The 21577-nt window shown below is 40.0% G+C and overlaps 1 protein-coding gene across 1 annotated transcript; it reads right to left on the reverse strand.

The window, feature by feature from the left end:
• Window positions 1-356: 356 nt before the first annotated feature.
• On the reverse strand, window positions 357-21406 carry LOC117339700. The gene is made up of 9 exons (XM_033901417.1): window positions 21359-21406; window positions 20595-20738; window positions 19385-19538; window positions 17254-17450; window positions 16450-16635; window positions 8193-8276; window positions 7888-7953; window positions 3422-3502; window positions 357-524 (listed from the first exon to the last, which is right to left on the reverse strand). The coding sequence occupies exons 1-9, from the start codon at window positions 21404-21406 to the stop codon at window positions 357-359; spliced, it is 1128 nt and encodes a 375-aa protein (XP_033757308.1).
• Window positions 21407-21577: the final 171 nt, after the last annotated feature.

Below are 21577 nucleotides of genomic sequence, written 5' to 3' on the forward strand. Positions count from 1 at the left end.
CTCAATGTATTGTGATTCATGGGAAGGATGAAGGATCAATCAGTTTACCATTTATAGAAATTAGACATTGTCCAAGAATGAGAATACCTTTAGCAATAAGTTTGTGTTTCATGGTGCCAAGGTCAAGGTCACAGTTACTATTTATAGAAAATCTTTTCTATTCACACTAGCACTTGTCATTAACATACATGTACTGGATATAATCCACAGATATGATCTTGTTCAAACAGGATGCCACCCACACAGAAAACACCACTCACACAGGATGCCACTTGAATACAAATGCCACCGCCCTATACAGGATGCCAGAAAAGATTATAAAAATATCTTGATATTTTAAGTTTGTGAGTATAATGTCACTTACACATGTTACAGAAGGGGCCTGGGTTTGCCATGATCCAGTCTGTCAGCTGTTTCCCACTAAAACACTTGCTGTACATCTGAAGTTCCCGTCTCATTTTGTGTAGCGTGGCCTGAAGAGCTCCGTCCACAGTGCATGTACTGGAGGTGTCTGTCCACGCATACTATAAATCAGATCGGTATCGTCAAACTATCTACTTCATCGTCACACTATTTATTTCATCAACACACTATTTATTTCATCGTCACACCATTTATTTCATAGCCATAATATTTATTTCATTGTCACAATGTTTAATCATTAAAATATTTCATCGTCACACTATTTATATCATCGTTACACTATTTATATCATCGTTACACTATTTATTTCATCGTTACACTATTTATATCATCGTTACACTATTTATATCATCGTTACACTATTCATATCATCGTTACACTATTCATTTCATCGTTACACTATTTATATCATCGTAACACTATTTATTTCATCGTTACACTATTTATATCATCGTTACACTATTCATTTCATCGTTACACTATTTATTTCATCGTTACACTATTTATTTCATCGTTACACTATTTATATCATCGTTACACTATTTATATCATCGTTACACTATTTATTTAATCGTTACACTATTTATATCATCGTTACACTATTTATATCATCGTTACACTATTCATTTCATCGTTACACTATTTATATCATCGTTACACTATTTATATCATCGTTACACTATTCATTTCATCGTTACACTATTCATTTCATCGTTACACTATTTATATCATCGTTACACTATTTATATCATCGTTACACTATTCATATCATCGTTACACTATTCATTTCATCGTTACACTATTTATATCATCGTTACACTATTCATTTCATCGTTACACTATTCATATCATCGTTACATTATTCATTTCATCGTTACACTATTTATATCATCGTTACACTATTTATTTCATCGTTACACTATTTATATCATCGTTACACTATTTATTTCATCGTTACACTATTCATTTCATCGTTACACTATTTATATCATCGTTACACTATTTATATCATCGTTACACTATTTATATCATCGTTACACTATTTATATCATCGTTACACTATTTATTTCATCGTTACACTATTTATATCATCGTTACACTATTTATTTCATCGTTACACTATTTATATCATCGTTACACTATTTATTTCATCGTTACACTATTTATATCATCGTTACACTATTTATTTCATCGTTACACTATTTATTTCATCGTTACACTATTCATTTCATCGTTACACTATTTATATCATCGTTACACTATTTATATCATCGTTACACTATTTATTTCATCGGTACACTATTCATATCATCGTGACACTATTTATATCATCGTTACACTATTTATATCATCGTTACACTATTTATATCATCGATACACTATTCATTTCATCGTTACACTATTTATATCATCGTTACACTATTTATATCATCGTTACACTATTCATTTCATCGTTACACTATTCATTTCATCGTTACACTATTTATATCATCGTTACACTATTCATTTCATCGTTACACTATTTATATCATCGTTACACTATTTATATCATCGTTACACTATTCATTTCATCGTTACACTATTTATATCATCGTTACACTATTCATTTCATCGTTACACTATTTATATCATCGTTACACTATTTATATCATCGTTACACTATTCATTTCATCGTTACACTATTTAGATCATCGTTACACTATTCATTTCATCGTTACACTATTTATATCATCGTTACACTATTCATTTCATCGTTACACTTTTTATTTCATCGTTACACTATTCATTTCATCGTTACACTATTTATATCATCGTTACACTATTTATATCATTGTTACACTATTCATTTCATCGTTACACTATTTATATCATCGTTACACTATTTATATCATCGTTACACTATTTATTTCATCGTTACACTATTTATATCATCGTTACACTATTCATTTCATCGTTACACTATTTATATCATCGTTACACTATTTATATCATCGTTACACTATTCATTTCATCGTTACACTATTCATTTCATCGTTACACTATTTATATCATCGTTACACTATTTATTTCATCGTTACACTATTTATATCATCGTTACACTATTTATATCATCGTTACACTATTTATTTCATCGTTACACTATTTATATCATCGTTACACTATTTATATCATCGTTACACTATTTATTTCATCGTTACACTATTTATATCATCGTTACACTATTTATATCATCGTTACACTATTTATTTCGTCGTTACACTATTTATATCATCGTTACACTATTTATATCATCGTTACACTATTTATATCATCGTTACACTATTTATATCATCGTTACACTATTTATATCATCGTTACACTATTTATATCATCATCACATCTATTTCATCGTCACACAATTTATTTTATTGTCACACTATTTACTTCATCATCACATCATTTATTTCATCTTCACAGTATTCATTTCATCGTTGCACTATTTACTTCATAGTTACACTATTTACTTCATCGCCACATCATTTATTTCATCGTCACACTATTCATTTCATCGTTGCACTATTACTTCATTATCACACTATTTCTACCACAATATGTGGGTGTTATTCAACTCCCAAGGCATGAAATAATCATTACAACTCTTGAATAACATTCAACAACAAAATATTTTGTCTACAGACAGACAAATGAACTGCCAGAAAGATATCCTGATTCCAAAATACTCAGTCTGACTTAACTTGTGGGGGTTATATATGACAACTAATTCTGATGGAATGATTGGGAAAGGGCAGAATTTTGTGCCTACAACAGGCTTAGGAAAGCGAAGTAACAAAGACATCATATATTCCTCAGTAATTAGATAAGTAACACATATACGGTATTTATCCACAGATGACCTGATAAGTAAGCTAAAAGTAAGCTCTCCCCAATCCTTGATACTTTACACTAGTGCTTGGGGCTGATCTGAGGATAAATATGGTTTTACAATAAAGCAACTTACATGTGCCTTGAGAGCCTGGTGTAGCTTCATCAGCTGAGATGTCGACTCTGTGAACAGTTGTAACTTGAACATGACATCCTCCTGGGAAAGGTCAAAGGTCAAGGTCAGTACCAACAACTAAACATTTTAAAACTAAACAAAGGTCAAGGTCATCACCTACAGTTAAACATTTTAAATCTAAACAATCTGCCAGCCTCTTCATCAGCTGTTAATTGTAAATTTTTTGTTTAACTTGTGGAAAGAAGAATCTTTTAGAATTCATTTGTGTTAACACCTAAGTTCTATTTTGTTAATATAGAAGTTAACATTGGACAAGTGACAAAAAAAACAACATAATTAACTCAAGTGTCTGTCTTACTATATGTCCTTGATCAGTTCAAACGACTGACATATTGTTATGAAAATAATAGTGTAATTGATCATCACAACTTATCAAACGAGAAATGATCGATCATCACAAGTTATCAAATGATAGATGATCGTTCGTCAACAGAAAGGGAAAGATGGTAGATAAGTTTTAAGGTATATAGATATATTTTGTAATATTGTTTAAATGCATTCTGATGCAAATTTCTGAGTAATTTTGTTCAATTAATCACTTTTCAAACCTGCCATTAATCTCAATAGCTCCTTAAAGTTTCCACGTTTTGTTTCAATCGATGATCTTACGTAAAAAACCATGACTGAACATAGAAAACCATGATCAGAGTAGAAAACCATGAAAAATGCAGTAAAGAATTATCTACGGCCCGTGACAGTAGTATATAATTACTTACAGTCTGTGAAAGCAGTATATAATTACTTACGGCCTGTGACAACAGTATATAATTACTTACGGCCTGTGACAACAGTATATAATTACTTACGGCCTGTGACAACAGTATATAATTACTTACGGCCTGTGACAACAGTATATAATTACTTACAGTCTGTGACAGCAGTATATAATTACTTACGGCCTGTGACAGAAGTATATAATTACTTACGGCCTGTGACAACAGTATATAATTACTTACGGCCTGTGACAGTAGTATATAATTACTTACGGCCTGTGACAGTAGTATATAATTACTTACGGTCTGTGACAGCAGTATATAATTACTTATGGCCTGTGATAACAGTATATAATTACTTACGGCCTGTGACAACAGTATATAATTACTTACGGCCTGTGACAGTAGTATATAATTACTTACGGCCTGTGACAACCGTATATAATTACTTACGGCCTGTGACAGCAGTATATAATTACTTACGGTCTGTGACAGCAGTATATAATTACTTACGGCCTGTGACAACAGTATATAATTACTTACGGCCTGTGACAACAGTATATAATTACTTACGGCCTGTGACAGTAGTATATAATTACTTACGGCCTGTGACAGTAGTATATAATTACTTACGGTCTGTGACAGCAGTATATAATTACTTATGGCCTGTGATAACAGTATATAATTACTTACGGCCTGTGACAACAGTATATAATTACTTACGGCCTGTGACAGTAGTATATAATTACTTACGGCCTGTGACAACAGTATATAATTACTTACGGCCTGTGACAACAGTATATAATTACTTACGGCCTGTGACAACAGTATATAATTACTTACGGCCTGTGACAGTAGTATATAATTACTTACGGCCTGTGACAGTAGTATATAATTACTTACGGTCTGTGACAGTAGTATATAATTACTTACGGCCTGTGACAACAGTATATAATTACTTACGGCCTGTGACAGTAGTATATAATTACTTACGGTCTGTGACAGCAGTATATAATTACTTATGGCCTGTGATAACAGTATATAATTACTTACGGCCTGTGACAGCAGTATATAATTACTTACGGCCTGTGACAACAGTATATAATTACTTACGGCCTGTGACAACAGTATATAATTACTTATGGCCTGTGACAACAGTATATAATTACTTACGGTCTGTGACAGTAATATATAATTACTTATGGCCTGTGACAACCGTATATAATTACTTACGGCCTGTGACAGCAGTATATAATTACTTACGGTCTGTGACAGCAGTATATAATTACTTACGGCCTGTGACAACAGTATATAATTACTTACGGCCTGTGACAACAGTATATAATTACTTACGGCCTGTGACAGTAGTATATAATTACTTACGGCCTGTGACAGTAGTATATAATTACTTACGGTCTGTGACAGCAGTATATAATTACTTATGGCCTGTGATAACAGTATATAATTACTTACGGCCTGTGACAACAGTATATAATTACTTACGGCCTGTGACAGTAGTATATAATTACTTACGGCCTGTGACAACAGTATATAATTACTTACGGCCTGTGACAGTAGTATATAATTACTTACGGCCTGTGACAGTAGTATATAATTACTTACGGTCTGTGACAGTAGTATATAATTACTTACGGCCTGTGACAACAGTATATAATTACTTACGGCCTGTGACAGTAGTATATAATTACTTACGGTCTGTGACAGCAGTATATAATTACTTATGGCCTGTGATAACAGTATATAATTACTTACGGCCTGTGACAGCAGTATATAATTACTTACGGCCTGTGACAACAGTATATAATTACTTACGGCCTGTGACAACAGTATATAATTACTTATGGCCTGTGACAACAGTATATAATTACTTACGGTCTGTGACAGTAATATATAATTACTTATGGCCTGTGACAACAGTATATAATTACTTACGGCCTGTGACAACAGTATATAATTACTTACGGCCTGTGACAACAGTATATAATTACTTACGGCCTGTGACAACAGTATATAATTACTTACGGCCTGTGACAGTAGTATATAATTACTTACGGCCTGTGACAACAGTATATAATTACTTACGGCCTGTGACAACAGTATATAATTACTTACGGCCTGTGACAGTAGTATATAATTACTTACGGTCTGTGACAGTAGTATATAATTACTTACGGCCTGTGACAGTAGTATATAATTACTTACGGCCTGTGACAGTAGTATACAATTACTTACGGCCTGTGACAGTAGTATATAATTACTTACGGCCTGTGACAGTAGTATATAATTACTTACGGCCTGTGACAGCAGTATATAATTACTTACGGCCTGTGACAACAGTATATAATTACTTACGGCCTGTGACAGTAGTATATAATTACTTACGGCCTGTGACAACAGTATATAATTACTTACGGCCTGTGACAACAGTATATAATTACTTACGGCCTGTGACAGTAGTATATAATTACTTACGGCCTGTGACGACAGTATATAATTACTTACGGCCTGTGACGACAGTATATAATTACTTACGGCCTGTGACGACAGTATATAATTACTTACGGCCTGTGACGACAGTATATAATTACTTACGGCCTGTGACGGCAGTATATAATTACTTACGGCCTGTGACAGTAGTATATAATTACTTACGGCCTGTGACAGTAGTATATAATTACTTACGGCCTGTGACAACAGTATATAATTACTTACGGCCTGTGACAGTAGTATATAATTACTTACGGCCTGTGACAGTAGTATATAATTACTTACGGCCTGTGACAACAGTATATAATTACTTACGGCCTGTGACAGTAGTATATAATTACTTACGGCCTGTGACAACAGTATATAATTACTTACGGCCTGTGACAACAGTATATAATTACTTACGGCCTGTGACAACAGTATATAATTACTTACGGCCTGTGACAGCAGTATATAATTACTTACGGCCTGTGACAACAGTATATAATTACTTACGGCCTGTGACAGTAGTATATAATTACTTACGGCCTGTGACAGCAGTATATAATTACTTACGGCCTGTGACAGCAGTATATAATTACTTACGGCCTGTGACAACAGTATATAATTACTTACGGCCTGTGACAGTAGTATATAATTACTTACGGCCTGTGACAACAGTATATAATTACTTACGGCCTGTGACAGTAGTATATAATTATTTACAGCCTGTGACAGTAGTATATAATTACTTACGGCCTGTGACAACAGTATATAATTACTTACGGCCTGTGACAACAGTATATAATTACTTACGGCCTGTGACAGTAGTATATAATTACTTACGGCCTGTGACAACAGTATATAATTACTTACGGCCTGTGACAGTAGTATATAATTACTTACGGCCTGTGACAGTAGTATATAATTACTTACGGCCTGTGACAGTAGTATATAATTACTTACGGCCTGTGACAACAGTATATAATTACTTACGGCCTGTGACAACAGTATATAATTACTTACGGCCTGTGACAACAGTATATAATTACTTATGGCCTGTGACAACAGTATATAATTACTTACGGCCTGTGACGACAGTATATAATTACTTACGGCCTGTGACAACAGTATATAATTACTTACGGCCTGTGACAGTAGTATATAATTACTTACGGCCTGTGACAACAGTATATAATTACTTACGGCCTGTGACAACAGTAGATCTTTTCTAATATCCTTGTCTTGACGGTTAATGAATGTCAGTAGATGCTGAAACACAAATATTCAAAATGCTACAGTTCCACACGTCAACAGTCGGGGAAAAAAAATTCAGGAACCACATAACCAATATCTAAATTTCAACCATTTCTTAATCAAATAATTTAAATATGTTACAAATCTTTTCTTCATAAACACATAAACAAGCTGTGTGGCTGTTATTGTTCCCAACCGAAATATTTTAACACTGTCATTGTTTGAAGCTTCATCATCAAAAACTGTAAACTCACGGAGACTGCCTGTATGAGTGTCCGAGCATTTGTCTCTCCATGAGCTTCTCCCAACATTAACCTCCCCACTTCTTCCTCAAAATCCTGAAATATGAAATGAAAGAAAAGCAGAGTAAGAATTTTTGGAGAAAAAGGGCAATAACTCTATGTTCAGACTATGGTCATTTATGTCTGACAGTATTATACTAATCTATTAGTGTATTGTCTATCCACATCTCATATATTATTCGGCAAGTGTTTGGTATATTCCTACATTGAGAAGATTTATAAGTTTTTAGGGTTTTACTCAACATCCTAGTTATTTTAATTATGTTTTGTATTCTTTCAAACAGCCCAGATGGATGCCTATATCTGATTTCTATGAGTTAAGGAAAGCGGTTGTCACTTCTAAAATTTTAAAATGATAAGTAATGAATGTTGTAAATTCTATGTTTTTCTGTGTCTTTCAGAACTACCAGACCTACCACAGCAGATAGAATGTATGTCCCTTTAGCAAAAACGATCATTTTTAAACAGTCTTTTAGCTACGGTTGCTTTGTTTTATGCAATGACCTTAGCCATGTTATTAGACAGTTGTGCAGTATAAATGTTTTTAAAAAGAACAATTTTATTACAATCTAGATGGTCACTCTCACTACGTTATATGAACATCTAACGACATCGCATGAGGGGTCACGTCAGGATGACCTTTCGGATTAACCAATCAAATTTACTACTTACAGAATCTTTGAAGTGAATTTCATATGTATGAAATTGAGGTTTTTAAAGTAAAACCAATTTTCATGAGGTAATACTTACCATAACTTTAGTATGCATATTCATCACTTACACCCATCTTTGTATCCCCAAAAAACAAGATTCAAAAATCCCGCCCTCCCTACCGTCACGTGACCTGTATCTTAATGATTACGCAACAGAGTGATCTCCCATCCTGAAAGGAGGAGCCATTGAGAAGAGCCCATGATGTAGCAAGGGCCCTAACCTCATGAGCACTCACCTTGTAACGAGCCTGAACCTGATCATCAGAATGGTCATAAGCAAACTTGATAACCTGACAGATCCATCTGGAAATGGACTGGGAGGAGATCTCCTGCTGACCCTGCTTGATGGACAAGAAAAGCCGGGATCGAGTACCCCCCCCCCCCCCCCCCCCCCCCCCCCCCCCCCCCTTGGTTTTCTCAAGGTAAAACCTAAGTGCCCGACAGGGACAGAGCAGCTTATCCCGCTCCACAGAACCCATTGAGCCCTGCAAGGAAGGGATCTTGATAGGCTCAGGCAAGAAACCAGGAACCTGATTCTTAGCCAAAAAGGCAGGATCAGTGAGAAGGGTCACGGCAGAAAAGTTCCTAGCCCAACGGAGGCAAGAGGGGTGAGAGGACAAAGCATGGATCTCACTTCTCCTACGACCAGAAGCCAAGGCGATGAGGAACACCACCTTGAAAGTAAGAAACTTCAAGGTGGCCGACTCCAAAGGCTCATAAGGAGCACGCGTCAAAGAATCGAGCACCAGAGCCAGATTCCATTGAGGAGCCAACTGCCGTATTCTAGGTCTGTCCAACCCAAACCCCCTAATCAGGGCAGATAGAGAAGAGGATGAGCTCACCTCTGATCTACCCTGAAAGGAAAGCACACTGGCTATCGCCGTACGATAACCAGCAATTGTGCCCGGGGCAAGATTGCGATCTCTAAACAACCAAAGCAGAAAATCAGCAATCAGTTGTACAGATGCCTTGACCGGATCAACCTTCCTGCCGACACACCAATCACAGAAGATCTTCCATCTTGATTGGTAGACGGCAGAAGAGGAAGACCTAATCGATCGAGCGATGCGAGCTGACACGTCTCTAGAAAAGCCCGCCTGAGCGAGGCCTCCTGAGATAGCCTCCACGCGTGAAGGTGGAGTATCTCTGGACGAGAGTGCATCGTCCTGGACCGAGGCTGGCGAAGGAGATTCGTTCTGAGTGGGAGAATCAGAGGATCTTCCACCAGAAACGACAAAAGCTCCGGAAACCAAGGCTGCCTCGGCCACAGGGGTGCTATCAGGAGCAGGGAGCAATGATGCTTCCGAAACTTCTGCAACACCCTGCCCACCAAATTGAAGGGGGGGAATGCATAAGCATGCATCCCCTCCCAGTCCAGAGATAGAGCATCCACGGCCCAAGCCCTCGGATCTGGAACCGGAGAGACAAACGTTGGCAACTGATTGTTCAGGGATGTGGCGAACAGATCTATGTGAGGTCTGTCCCACACCTGACAGACTCCCTCGAAAATCGAAGGATTCAGTTGCCATTCCGTCAACACCGGTTGCCCGCGCCTGGACAGAGTATCCGCCAACACATTCAATCTGCCCGGAAGATGCTTGACAAGGATAGTTAATTGCATCTCCTGGCACAGAAGAAGAACACGGATAGCGAGGGCACACAGGATGTGGGACCTGGTACCCCCCTGCCTTTCCAGATACGCGACAACTGTTGAGTTGTCCGTAGCCACACAAATCACCTTGGATTGCAAGATCCCCCGAAGAGACTGCAATGCCAATAGAACAGACCTCATCTCGAGCACGTTGATGTGCTCGGAGAGCTGTTCCCCAGACCACTCCCCCGACCGGCAATGCCCGTCGAGGTACGCCCCCCAACCCGTCATGGAAGCATCCGTGAACAGGGTCATAGTGGGAACGGGCTTGGACAAAGGAACCCCACGAAGAACGTTGTCCTGAAGGGTCCACCAACGGGCAAACTCCTTGACCGACTGGTCCAGAGGAATCCAAGCTTCCCAGTCCCTTGACGAAAGGACCCAATTGCCAAGAAGGAACATCTGGAGAGGTCTGATGTGAAGTCTCCCCAAGGGGACCACATCTGCCAGGGAGTTGAGAAATCCCAGGAAACTGAGAAACCAACGCACCTGGACCCGAGACCAGCCGATGAAAGTCAGGGCGAGATCCCTGGCTTTCTCGAACTTCTCCATTGGTGGAAGGGCAATGCCCTGAACCGTGTTGAAACGGTTTCCCAGGAAAACGAAATCCTGAGATGGGGTCACCTCCGACTTCTCCCTGGATGGAATGAAACCGACCTTTAGGAAGAGTTTCAGGACCAATCAGGTGTCCTGCAACAAGGATCTCCTCACTAGGTGAAGCATGAGGGAATCGTCGAAATAGATGTGAACATCTTTTCCCCGAGAATGCAGGAATCCCACGACCACCTGCAGCAGCTTGGTAAACACCAAAGGTGCAGTCGTGAGCCCGAATGGCATGGCCCGGAACTGAAAGACCTTCCCGTTGCAAGTGAACCGGAGGAACTTCCGTGCCGACTTCTTGATGGGGATGTGGAAGTAGGCATCCTTCAAATCTATTGAAGTGGCCCACACTCCATCTCTCACGGAGGCGATTATGCCCCGAGGAGTCTCCATCTTGAAGTGAGGAGAATCTACGTGCCTGTTGAAGGCACTTAGATCTATGATCGGGCGCCATGCCCCGGACTTTTTCCGTACCAGAAACATTCTGGAATAGAAGCCGGGGGTGCACTCCATCAAAGGTACCTCCTCGACCGCGCCCTTGACAAGCATGGTCCTTACTTCCTCCTGGAGAGCCAAAGCCTTTCCTGGATCCCCGGGAGGAGGAAAAAAGATTGGCCTTGACGCTAACGGCGGATCCCGCAAAAGCGGAATGCCTAGCCCCTCCTTGACCACAGACAAGGCCCAGGCGTCCTCCGTGATCTCCCTCCACTCTGGTAGGAAGGCGGATAGACGTCCCCCCACAGGAAGATCTGGCCGTGGCAGATCGAGCCCTTGCCAAGCAAGAGAGTCGTCTGCCAAGCCTGATCCTAATCCTGTGAGAGACGGACCGGAATCTGAAACGGGAGGACTGCACTCCTCCCGTACAAACTCCTCGTCTGAAAGGACCAAGGAGGGTAGAAGAGAGTCAGGAACTCTTCTTCTTACCCCCAGGAGGGTTCTTCCCTTTCTTACCTTTCCCTTTGTTGCCCTTGAAGGAAGGCTTCGCCTTTGGCTGAGCAAAAGATTGCGTAGCCGAAGGTTTTGCCTTCTTCTTAGGAGGCGCTGACCCCTGCGAGGTGCGGGCCTTCTCAGCCTAATTCCTCTTCACCAAAAGTGCTGAGGCGACTGAGTCCTCCTTCAAATCCTTCTGAACAGAAGGAAGGGACCCTCCAAAAAGAGTGGACCCAGAGAAGGGGGCAGTCAACAACCGGGAGCGGTAAGGTTCATCGACCGGGCGGTTTTTCAAAACTGAAAAACGCCTAGCCAACAAGACATTGACCAGCAAAGACACCTGCAAGGCTGCCAGAGCTCTCAATGCCCCGTTCAGGGCAGAGGTCATCCTGTCCTGGATGTCGGCCTGTTCTGTCTCGGAAATCCGACCCTCAGGCACATCGGAAACCCTATACAGACAAACTGTCAGAAAGTCTATATATGACAGAATCTGGATGGAAAGACGCAGCAGTCTCTCCATCTTGTGGTGCTCTTTAGATCCAAACACCACCTGATCCACTGACTTACCGGGCCAAGCCGCCAGCTCTCTCGATTCCAGCCTAGCTGGTTGAGAGACAAGCAGGCCATCATGTGTGGCATAGTCAGAGGGATGAACCTCAGACAGGTCACCAACACTGAGCTGCAACCCAGTAAACCCAGGCGTACGGGTTGAAGACGAATTCTTCTCCAGAACCCGTGACTGGGCAGTGGCCAGAGCTGAAGACACAATAGTGCCTTCTGGCAGAGAGCGGTCCGACTGGGCGGATGCTCTAGGAGCCACCAAGGAACCCAAAAGGGTGGTGGACTCCGGGATAGATGACGCAGAAGGAGGTGGGCAAACCTTCTCCCCGAGAATCCGGGAAACGTCGGCCCTAAGGGCCCGCATACCGGACAAGACGTGCTGGGCCTCAGCCTCAGCAGCCTCAGGGTCACCCTCATCCTGGGAATCCCCACCTTGAGGATCGTCATCAGACGACCCAGACAGACCAGCGTCTATGTCCGAGCACCCAGGAGAGAGATGAACGACATCCTCCTCATCTGCCATACCCACGTCCTCACAGTCCATAGCCTCCACACTAGCGGGACATGAAGTCTCGACTGCATTGAACGGGCCAGCCATAGGAACCAATTCAGGAGAATCTTGAAGGGGCTCCACAAAACGGCGTTTAGGTGCAGATCGCCTAACAACCGTGGCTGCAGGCTTAGACTTAGAAGTCACAGCCTTGCCCTTGGACCCGGAGACAAACGAGTCCGCACACGAGGCAGAAGTCCTAAAGGTGCGGCAAACCTTCTTAGGACCGGCGGAACTGCCAAAACGTCTCCGTGAGGGGGAGACCAAACCCCAAGGGTTCCAAGCAGGAAAAGCCATGGGGTTAAAACCATATCCCTGAGGAAATGGAAAAGGCCACGCGGGTTGGGAGTGACCCCAGAACTGGTCAAACTGACCCGCCTGAGACTGGGGCTGGCCACCCAGTCCGAAAGACATAGGTGGACCACCACTCCCACCAGGTGGAAACCCGGACATGTGCGGGCTAGGCCCGCAACTGCCGGGATGCTGACGATACCCAAAACCATCCGCAGGCTGGTTTGGGTGGCCCAAGGATGGTTGCCCGCAGGCAACCCTATACCCTGAACCAGGGGGAAACGGCGCCTGGAACCCAGTCGCCTGTCCAGCAAAACACTCCCGTGGGAGAACACCCCCTGGGAAACCCGAACCAGAACACTCCGGGCAGGACCTAATAGGACCAGGGCCGGGTAACTGGCCAGGATGAAAAGCCGGACCAGAATTGATGCAGGAATAAGACAGCTGCGCATCCCTTACCCCAGTGGAAGTGGACAATCCCGCAAGAAAATCCGTAACCCCTGGACCTGAACTCGGAGGAACAGGCCCTGCATCAAAACTGCCCCCATCGACAACACCACCTGGATTGCCGAGATCACTGACCAAACCAGTGACCGGCGGCTGAAATTCCCTACCCAAAGGCAAGCTCGAAAGCTTACGGGAATTGTCAGCCAATTCGACCCTGGGCAGAGTTAAACCAGGGTCGGGATGTCCCTCCCCTACTCCAGGGAGTTCCTGAATGGGAAGGACCACCCTCCCGTCACGAGAAGAACCCGACGACACGGGAGCTCCCGAGATAGGAACAACAGAGTTGACAACCGACTCAGAGCCGGGAGCAATATTCTTAACATGCTTCCCTCTCTTGCCGGAAGATAAAGACGAATCCTTCCTACAGGAAGAAGAGGGTCGCCCAGGTGCTAGAGAAACCCCGCCATGAGGTTCGTCCTGAGTAGTAACGCACGGCAAATCCTCATGACCGGAACGATCAAGGGAACATATCTCATTAGAATCCCGTTCTCCGTAGAGATAGGAACGCTCATGAGACGAACCCCGTCGTAGTCCCGAGCAAGACATACTACCTACTAGCACACAACGTTTGTATTCAAAAAACAACAAACAAGTAAAAAACAAACTAAAACATACAACGTACGTAAACAAGAATGAACTTTACATGCAGTGTAAAACAGGAACGATGCCAAAAAACAACGAAAAACTGCTACAAACGGCCGAACAAAGACCGGCGATTTACAAACGACAGCGAATGCAAAACAATGGCGGACCACGTGGTACACGTTAAATGTAAACACCGGCCGAAAAAGGCACAAAACAAAAATATGTATATACAAAATGTATGTAACTCAACACAAAAGGGGAAATGGGCAAAAAGCAAACAAGCGTTGCCAAAATTTGACCAAATAGTCAAAACAAACAGCTAAATTACAATGTCGGGATATCAACAAACTATGAGCCGTCAGCTATCAGGCGGGATTTTTGAATCTTGTTTTTTGGGGATACAAAGATGGGTGTAAGTGATGAATATGCATACTAAAGTTATGGTAATTATTACTGAAATGAAATAGCATGACTAGAGAGCATAGTTTGCATAATCTGTTAATCTGTTTCAAGTCATTTCATCCAATGAAGCATATAGCTATATACATGACGTACCGAAATTGTTAGCTTCAGATTCATGATCTCATAATGGGTGAGATCGATGACCCCCTATGCAATGTTGTCAGATGTTCATGTAACGTAATTAGAATGACCATCTATATTTTAATTAGATTGTAAAGAAACACACTGAAATGTTTTAGAAGCAGTCAGTAGTGTGATATATAAGATATCTGTGATATTTATCAGTGTATATAATAACCTTTTATGAAAAATATGTCTTTTATCATTCTACCATTATAATTGCCTTACTTAGTCTGTACATATATGTACAGGGCCGTATTGTAAGCTTGGTTTGGTTTGGTTTATTTTGTTTAACGTCCTATTAACAGCTAAGGTCATTTAAGGACGGCCTCCCGTGTGTGCGACATGCATGCGTGTGTTGAGTGCATATGTGTGTTTTGGGAGGCTGCGGTATGTTCGTGTTAAGTCTCCTTGTGATAGGCCGGAACTTTTGCCGATTTATAGTGATACCTCACTCAAGCATACTGCCGAAGACACCCAGCAGCACACCCCACCCGGTCACATTATACTGACAACGGGTGAACTAGTCGTCCCACTCCAAATATGCTGAGCGCTAAGCAGGAGTAGCAACTACCATTTTTAAAGACTCTGGCATGTCTCGGCTAGGGGACAGAACCCAAAGCCTTCCTCACAGCGGCGAACGCTCAACTAAAGGCCAAAAGTGAGGCATTGTCAAGGGAGACATTAGGAAGAAGAAAGTTGTTAAGAAAGAGAAAAGATAAGATCTCAAATTTAGTGTATTGTAAGCTAGACCATGTCTAAATATATAACCCAGAGAAATTAAAATATACTGATTTTTTTTTTGATTTTTTTTTTTTTTTTGAAGCATGGTTGAAATAGAAAATTGATGAAAAATACACTAAAACTTTCATATGAAAAACAGGCATGATATCAATTTCTGTTATTTTTTTCAATTTTTGAAAAAAGTTAAAATCTCTGAATTTGGCTCAACCTTAATCAAGCAAGTTTGAAATTGAAATTGAATAAAAGTACACATAAACTTTAATAAGAAAACAGGCATGATATAAATTTCTATTTTTTTATGAAGTAAGTTATTTCAAAATCCTAAAATGAGTTCAGATAAAGCAATCTATTTTCTCAGGACCCTTGGGATTCATTATAAACACGTTTTACTGTATCTCCTTTGATTCCGCGGGACTCGTTATAAACAAGTCTTACTGTATATACATAAAATATATAATATATGGAGCTCTCTAGAGGAGGAAGGTAGGAACTTACTTGTACTATAAATATCCAGATGCACTCTATGACCCTCCTGAAGCAGTCTGGGTAGAGCCACGCCTGTAAGGAGTCGAAGTAATTCTGGAGGAACTGTGTGAGGGGCTGAAGACATACTTGTATGGGATCGTTTGTATGCTTCAAACCAAGCAGTACATGTAGGGCGTCGCATACAAACAGGTTTATCTGTGGGGAAGAGTCAAACAGACGACTATTGAGAAACACGTCATACATTATCATACATTTTCTATAACAGTCATACAGACAGGTTTATCTGTGGGGAAGAGTCATACAGACGACTATTGAGAAACAAATCATACATTATCATACATTTTCTATATTTGGGAAGAAATCCCACACTAATCTGTTATCAAAGTTTCTATTTTATTTATCTTTTCAATTATTTTCTGTATCAGGGAAGAATTCATAAATTGGTTTGTTCATACATTTTCTATATTTGGAGAAGAATTCATTGGCTGATTTGTTAACACTTTTTCTGAATTTGGCCAGAATTCATATTTTATTTATCGTTTCAACAATTTCTGTATCAGGGAAGATTTCATGAATGGGTTTGTTCATACATTTTCTATATTTGGGGAGAATTTATACACTGTCCTATGGTGGAATTGTTATATTTCTCTTGGGAGGCCGGAGGTAGACGAGGTCAAAAACACTAAAATATTGTGATAAGGTCTGATTCGCTGTTCACTGGGAAAGGAATCATCCAATGAGAGGACGGTCATGATACTTGTAATACGCCAGCCTATCATCTCCCTCCATTTACAGTGATGTAACAGAACCTACCCTGTAAGCCATGATCCTACTGAGAGCGCGGAGGACGGCCAGCAGGTGATCGTGGCATGGACTAGTGGGACTCTGTATGATCACGGAATGATACGATCGTGATGAAGTGGTCGTAGAAGTTTTCTGTGATGCAGTTTCCATGACATACTGACGGTCAACCTCAGGGTTGTAAGAAAATCCTCCCAAAACTTCAAACTCTGTGACACAAATAAATATCCAAACTTATAACTTTGGGTGGGGGAGTAGATATTGAAATTTGATACTCTGTGAAGAAATCTGAATCTAAAATTTGCACTTTGCAAAGAATTATTGAAATTTCATATTTAACGGAGGAATATGTAGTATATCTATATATAGTTTTCCTCCTCATTTAACATTTTAAAGTTTATATTATTATCAAGAGTGAATTTTTCCTCATCAACTTAAGGGATATTTTCCATGACCTATAATGACTTATACATGACCTATATATACATGACCTATAATGACCTATAATGACCTATAATGACCTATACATGACCTATAATGACCTATACATGACCTATAATGACATATTATGACATATACATGACATATACATGACCTATAATGACCTATAATGACCTATAATGACCTATACATGACCTATAATGACCTATTATGACATATACATGACCAATACATGACCTATAATGACTTATACATGACCTATAATGACTTATACCAGGGGTAGAAATAAGAAATTATTCCAGCTGGACCAAAGGGCTTGCCAATGAGAAAATCTACTGGCCCTTCTGTAATTTAAATGGACCTGGAGTGCAGCCATAGGCGGGCCAATTTGGGGGTTCCCCCCCCCCCCCCGAAATTTTTTTAAAAACGTAGAAGCTCTCTGGTGCATTCTAGAGTATTTTGAGCTAGAAAATTGAGTTTTTAAAATTGTTTTTTAAAGAATGTTTTTTTTTTTTTTTTTTTTGATGAAAATTCACAACATTGTTATTATTTGCTTATAGGCCATGGTTATGCGCAAAATATCATCCATGTTTTTGTTGATATCTATTTGTTTTTTGTAATGTCTGCTGTTGCTGTGATATATAATTAACTTGGAATAAAATTACGACATGGCGCAATAGATCTTTTGTAAGAGGCATGTTTCATACATTTGTTAGATTGAAATGAATAGAAATCGCTCCATCGTGAAAATTTATAAACCGATAGAGAAAAACATTAATATTATGACCTTCCACCACCATCTTGTTGTGACAGTGGTGTCTTTACCGCGCTTGCAATAAATGCTATGCGCCGCAATCGGGAACAAACGCAGCAGCGATCCTGAGTTTTGGTACGATAAGCCAATGAAAAATGCTGTTACATACGCGATAGGGCCAAGCCTACGCGAAGAACAAACCAAGCATCTCCGAATGATAAGTTACGTTAGTTAAGGTTTATTTTTGAATTTGTGAGGGTAGTTCTGATGTTCAAATATCAACAAGCCCGACAGGCCAGCTCATCGAATAACCAATCTGCCCTTCATTAAATTTAATAGCCCCGGGCCGACGGGCTTGCGGTTATTTCGACCCCTGTTATACATGACCTATACTTGACCTATAATGACCTATAATGACCTATACATGACCTATAATGACCTATACTTGACCTATGATGACCTATAATGACCTATACATGACCTATACTTGACCTATAATGACCTATACATGACCTATAATGACTTATACATGACCTGTACTTGACCTATACATGACCTATAATGACTTATACATGACCTATAATGACCTATACATGACCTATAATGACCTATTATGACCTATTATGACCTATACATGACCTATACATGACCTATAATGACCAATACATGACCTATACTTGACCTATCATAACCTAAAATAACCTATACATGACCTATACATGACCTATACTTGACCTATACATGACCTATAATGACCTATAATGACCTATACATGACATATACATGACCTATAATGACCTATAATGACCTATACATGACCTATAATGACCTATAATGATCTATACATGACCTATACATGACCTATAATAACCTATATATGACCTATACATGACCTATTTTTATCATATTTTGATAATTCTGTTTTTTTATTTTTATCCTGTCCCCTACCTGCTCTGTCACAGCTGTTAAGGTCACTGGTTGGGGTGTGGCTCTTGTGTTTAAGTTGCCAGTCGTTATAGACATCAAACGTTTTACCAAGTTTACTGTGGTAACTCTCAAGGTAGTCAGCCACGGCAGCCATGTTGTTGATCCGCGTACACATCTGAAAACCGACGACTGATGTAAATATGGGAGACTAGAAGGTCAACCGTCTAAATCGCAAACAACCAAGGTATCATTTACCTCAAAATCATGTCAGCAACAAAATGGATGTGGAATTAATAGTAAGTCCCTCTGTCATTCAGACGAGCCGACCCCAGTTTTAACATGTTGAAATTTCTTAACTGTCCCTAAACAAGAGGCCTAGTGGGCTTGTATCACCCACCTGGATATTGCAGTGATTTTGACAAAAACACGACAACACTACAGAAGAAGGATTTTATAGAATTTGTTATATTTCCCTTATTGGGCCCCACCCCTCAGGCCCCTGGGTTGGGGGGGATGGGGGGGATGGGGGGGGGGGGGGGGGGGGGGGGGGGGGGGGGGGGAGCAGACCGACCTTTCAAACACAAATTGATTCCCTTCATACCATGATACAGCCCAAATCCTTTCATTCCTACAGACGAATGCTTTTAAAGAATTTGCCCTATTTCCCCTACTTGGCCGTTCATCTCAGGCCCTTGGAGGTCAGTCTCATCATATATATACCAAATTGGATAACATTCATCCAAGGATATTTCAGACCAAATATGGGCCAAATCCTTTTTTTTCTACAGAAGAAGAAGGATTTTAAAGATTTTTGCTAGATCTCAATCCCTTCTGGCCCCTGTAGGGCCAGACTCGCGGTTTATACAAAATTGGTTCCTCTTCAGATCAAACTTGTCAACATCCATTCTCTTGTTCATGACCAGTATCAATTTAAAGGACTTATCTCTATTTCCCCTATTGGGCCTGCCCCTCCGGCCCTCAGATGGCCAGAGCCAACATTTATGCAAAATTTGTTCCCCTTCCCCAAAGGAAGCTTCTGACCAAATTTCGTACATTATGATTACTAGCAATTAAAAGGAAAAGTTGAAAACTTTTTTCTTGAACTACAATTGCTGTGCAACATGCTTGCTTATAAACAACTTACATTCATGTTAAAAAATTTGAATAGTTCAGATCAAAATTAATCTGATCTTTAACTGTAAAATGTCCTCTTTTACATTTTTTAACGTACCTCTTTAGTGATAGGCTCATAGCGATCACACAGTAAATCGGCCTTCTTGTTGACGTACAGGAAGCAGTCTTTAATCCTGTTGGTGTCATGGCGACAGCCCCAAATGAGGCCGCCCGCCTGCTGTGTCTGTAGGTAGGACACTAACTGTGGACAAGAAAGAGAGATCTCCACAACAAGAATATCTAGTTCAACAGCGAGATGTTTGTTTTGGGTTTCATGACTTCATAACAGCTTAGGTCAGATAAAGACAACATATATAAGCCCACTGACATCAAAGAGAAGCTGGGCAATACAGCCAAAGAATATAAACCTGGGCGGTATGGTTTTTTCACACAACGTTCAACATTAATCCGATACATCTATAGATACATATCTTTATATCATCACATTTACATCATCGTCTGGGTATTTATCTAAATCATGATTTAAAATATATTCTTAACATAAAAATTATATTTTCACATCTTAAATGAACTATTACATGTATATACAGTTTATATAACATAGTAACACAAATGACGAATGAAGACAACTTTTTGACTTGTGCCCTGACCGGGCCTCGAACTCATGATCTACGGCACCCAATCACCTAGCCAGAGATACCCGCAGCTCTTACGGTCGATTTAAAAAAAATAAACAAGACGCAATTTCGCTATTTCCTCATTGCAAATACAAAATAATCAGATTATTTTAATCATTAAGTATTTATTAGAATTATTTTAAGTAAACTTTTGTACTAATCTGTGTTTGTGTCATTTTCATACATCATTTTCGGGACCTCCTGGACATCGTTTTTGGTCAAAATTTTTCATGTGCAAAATAAACAGATAGAAGTTTTTTTTCAGCATTTTCAGCCCCAAAAAGTACTTGCAAAAATTATACTGTTGCGCAAATTACACGAGTTTTTACGGTATACAGTTTATATATATTTCTTTGGAAATTTATGAAACAACAACAATACAAGATTTCAAACCAGATCATTC

This window comes from Pecten maximus, chromosome 12 (assembly GCF_902652985.1).
Source record: "Pecten maximus chromosome 12, xPecMax1.1, whole genome shotgun sequence".
In the NCBI taxonomy this organism is placed as follows: Eukaryota; Metazoa; Mollusca; class Bivalvia; order Pectinida; family Pectinidae; genus Pecten; species Pecten maximus.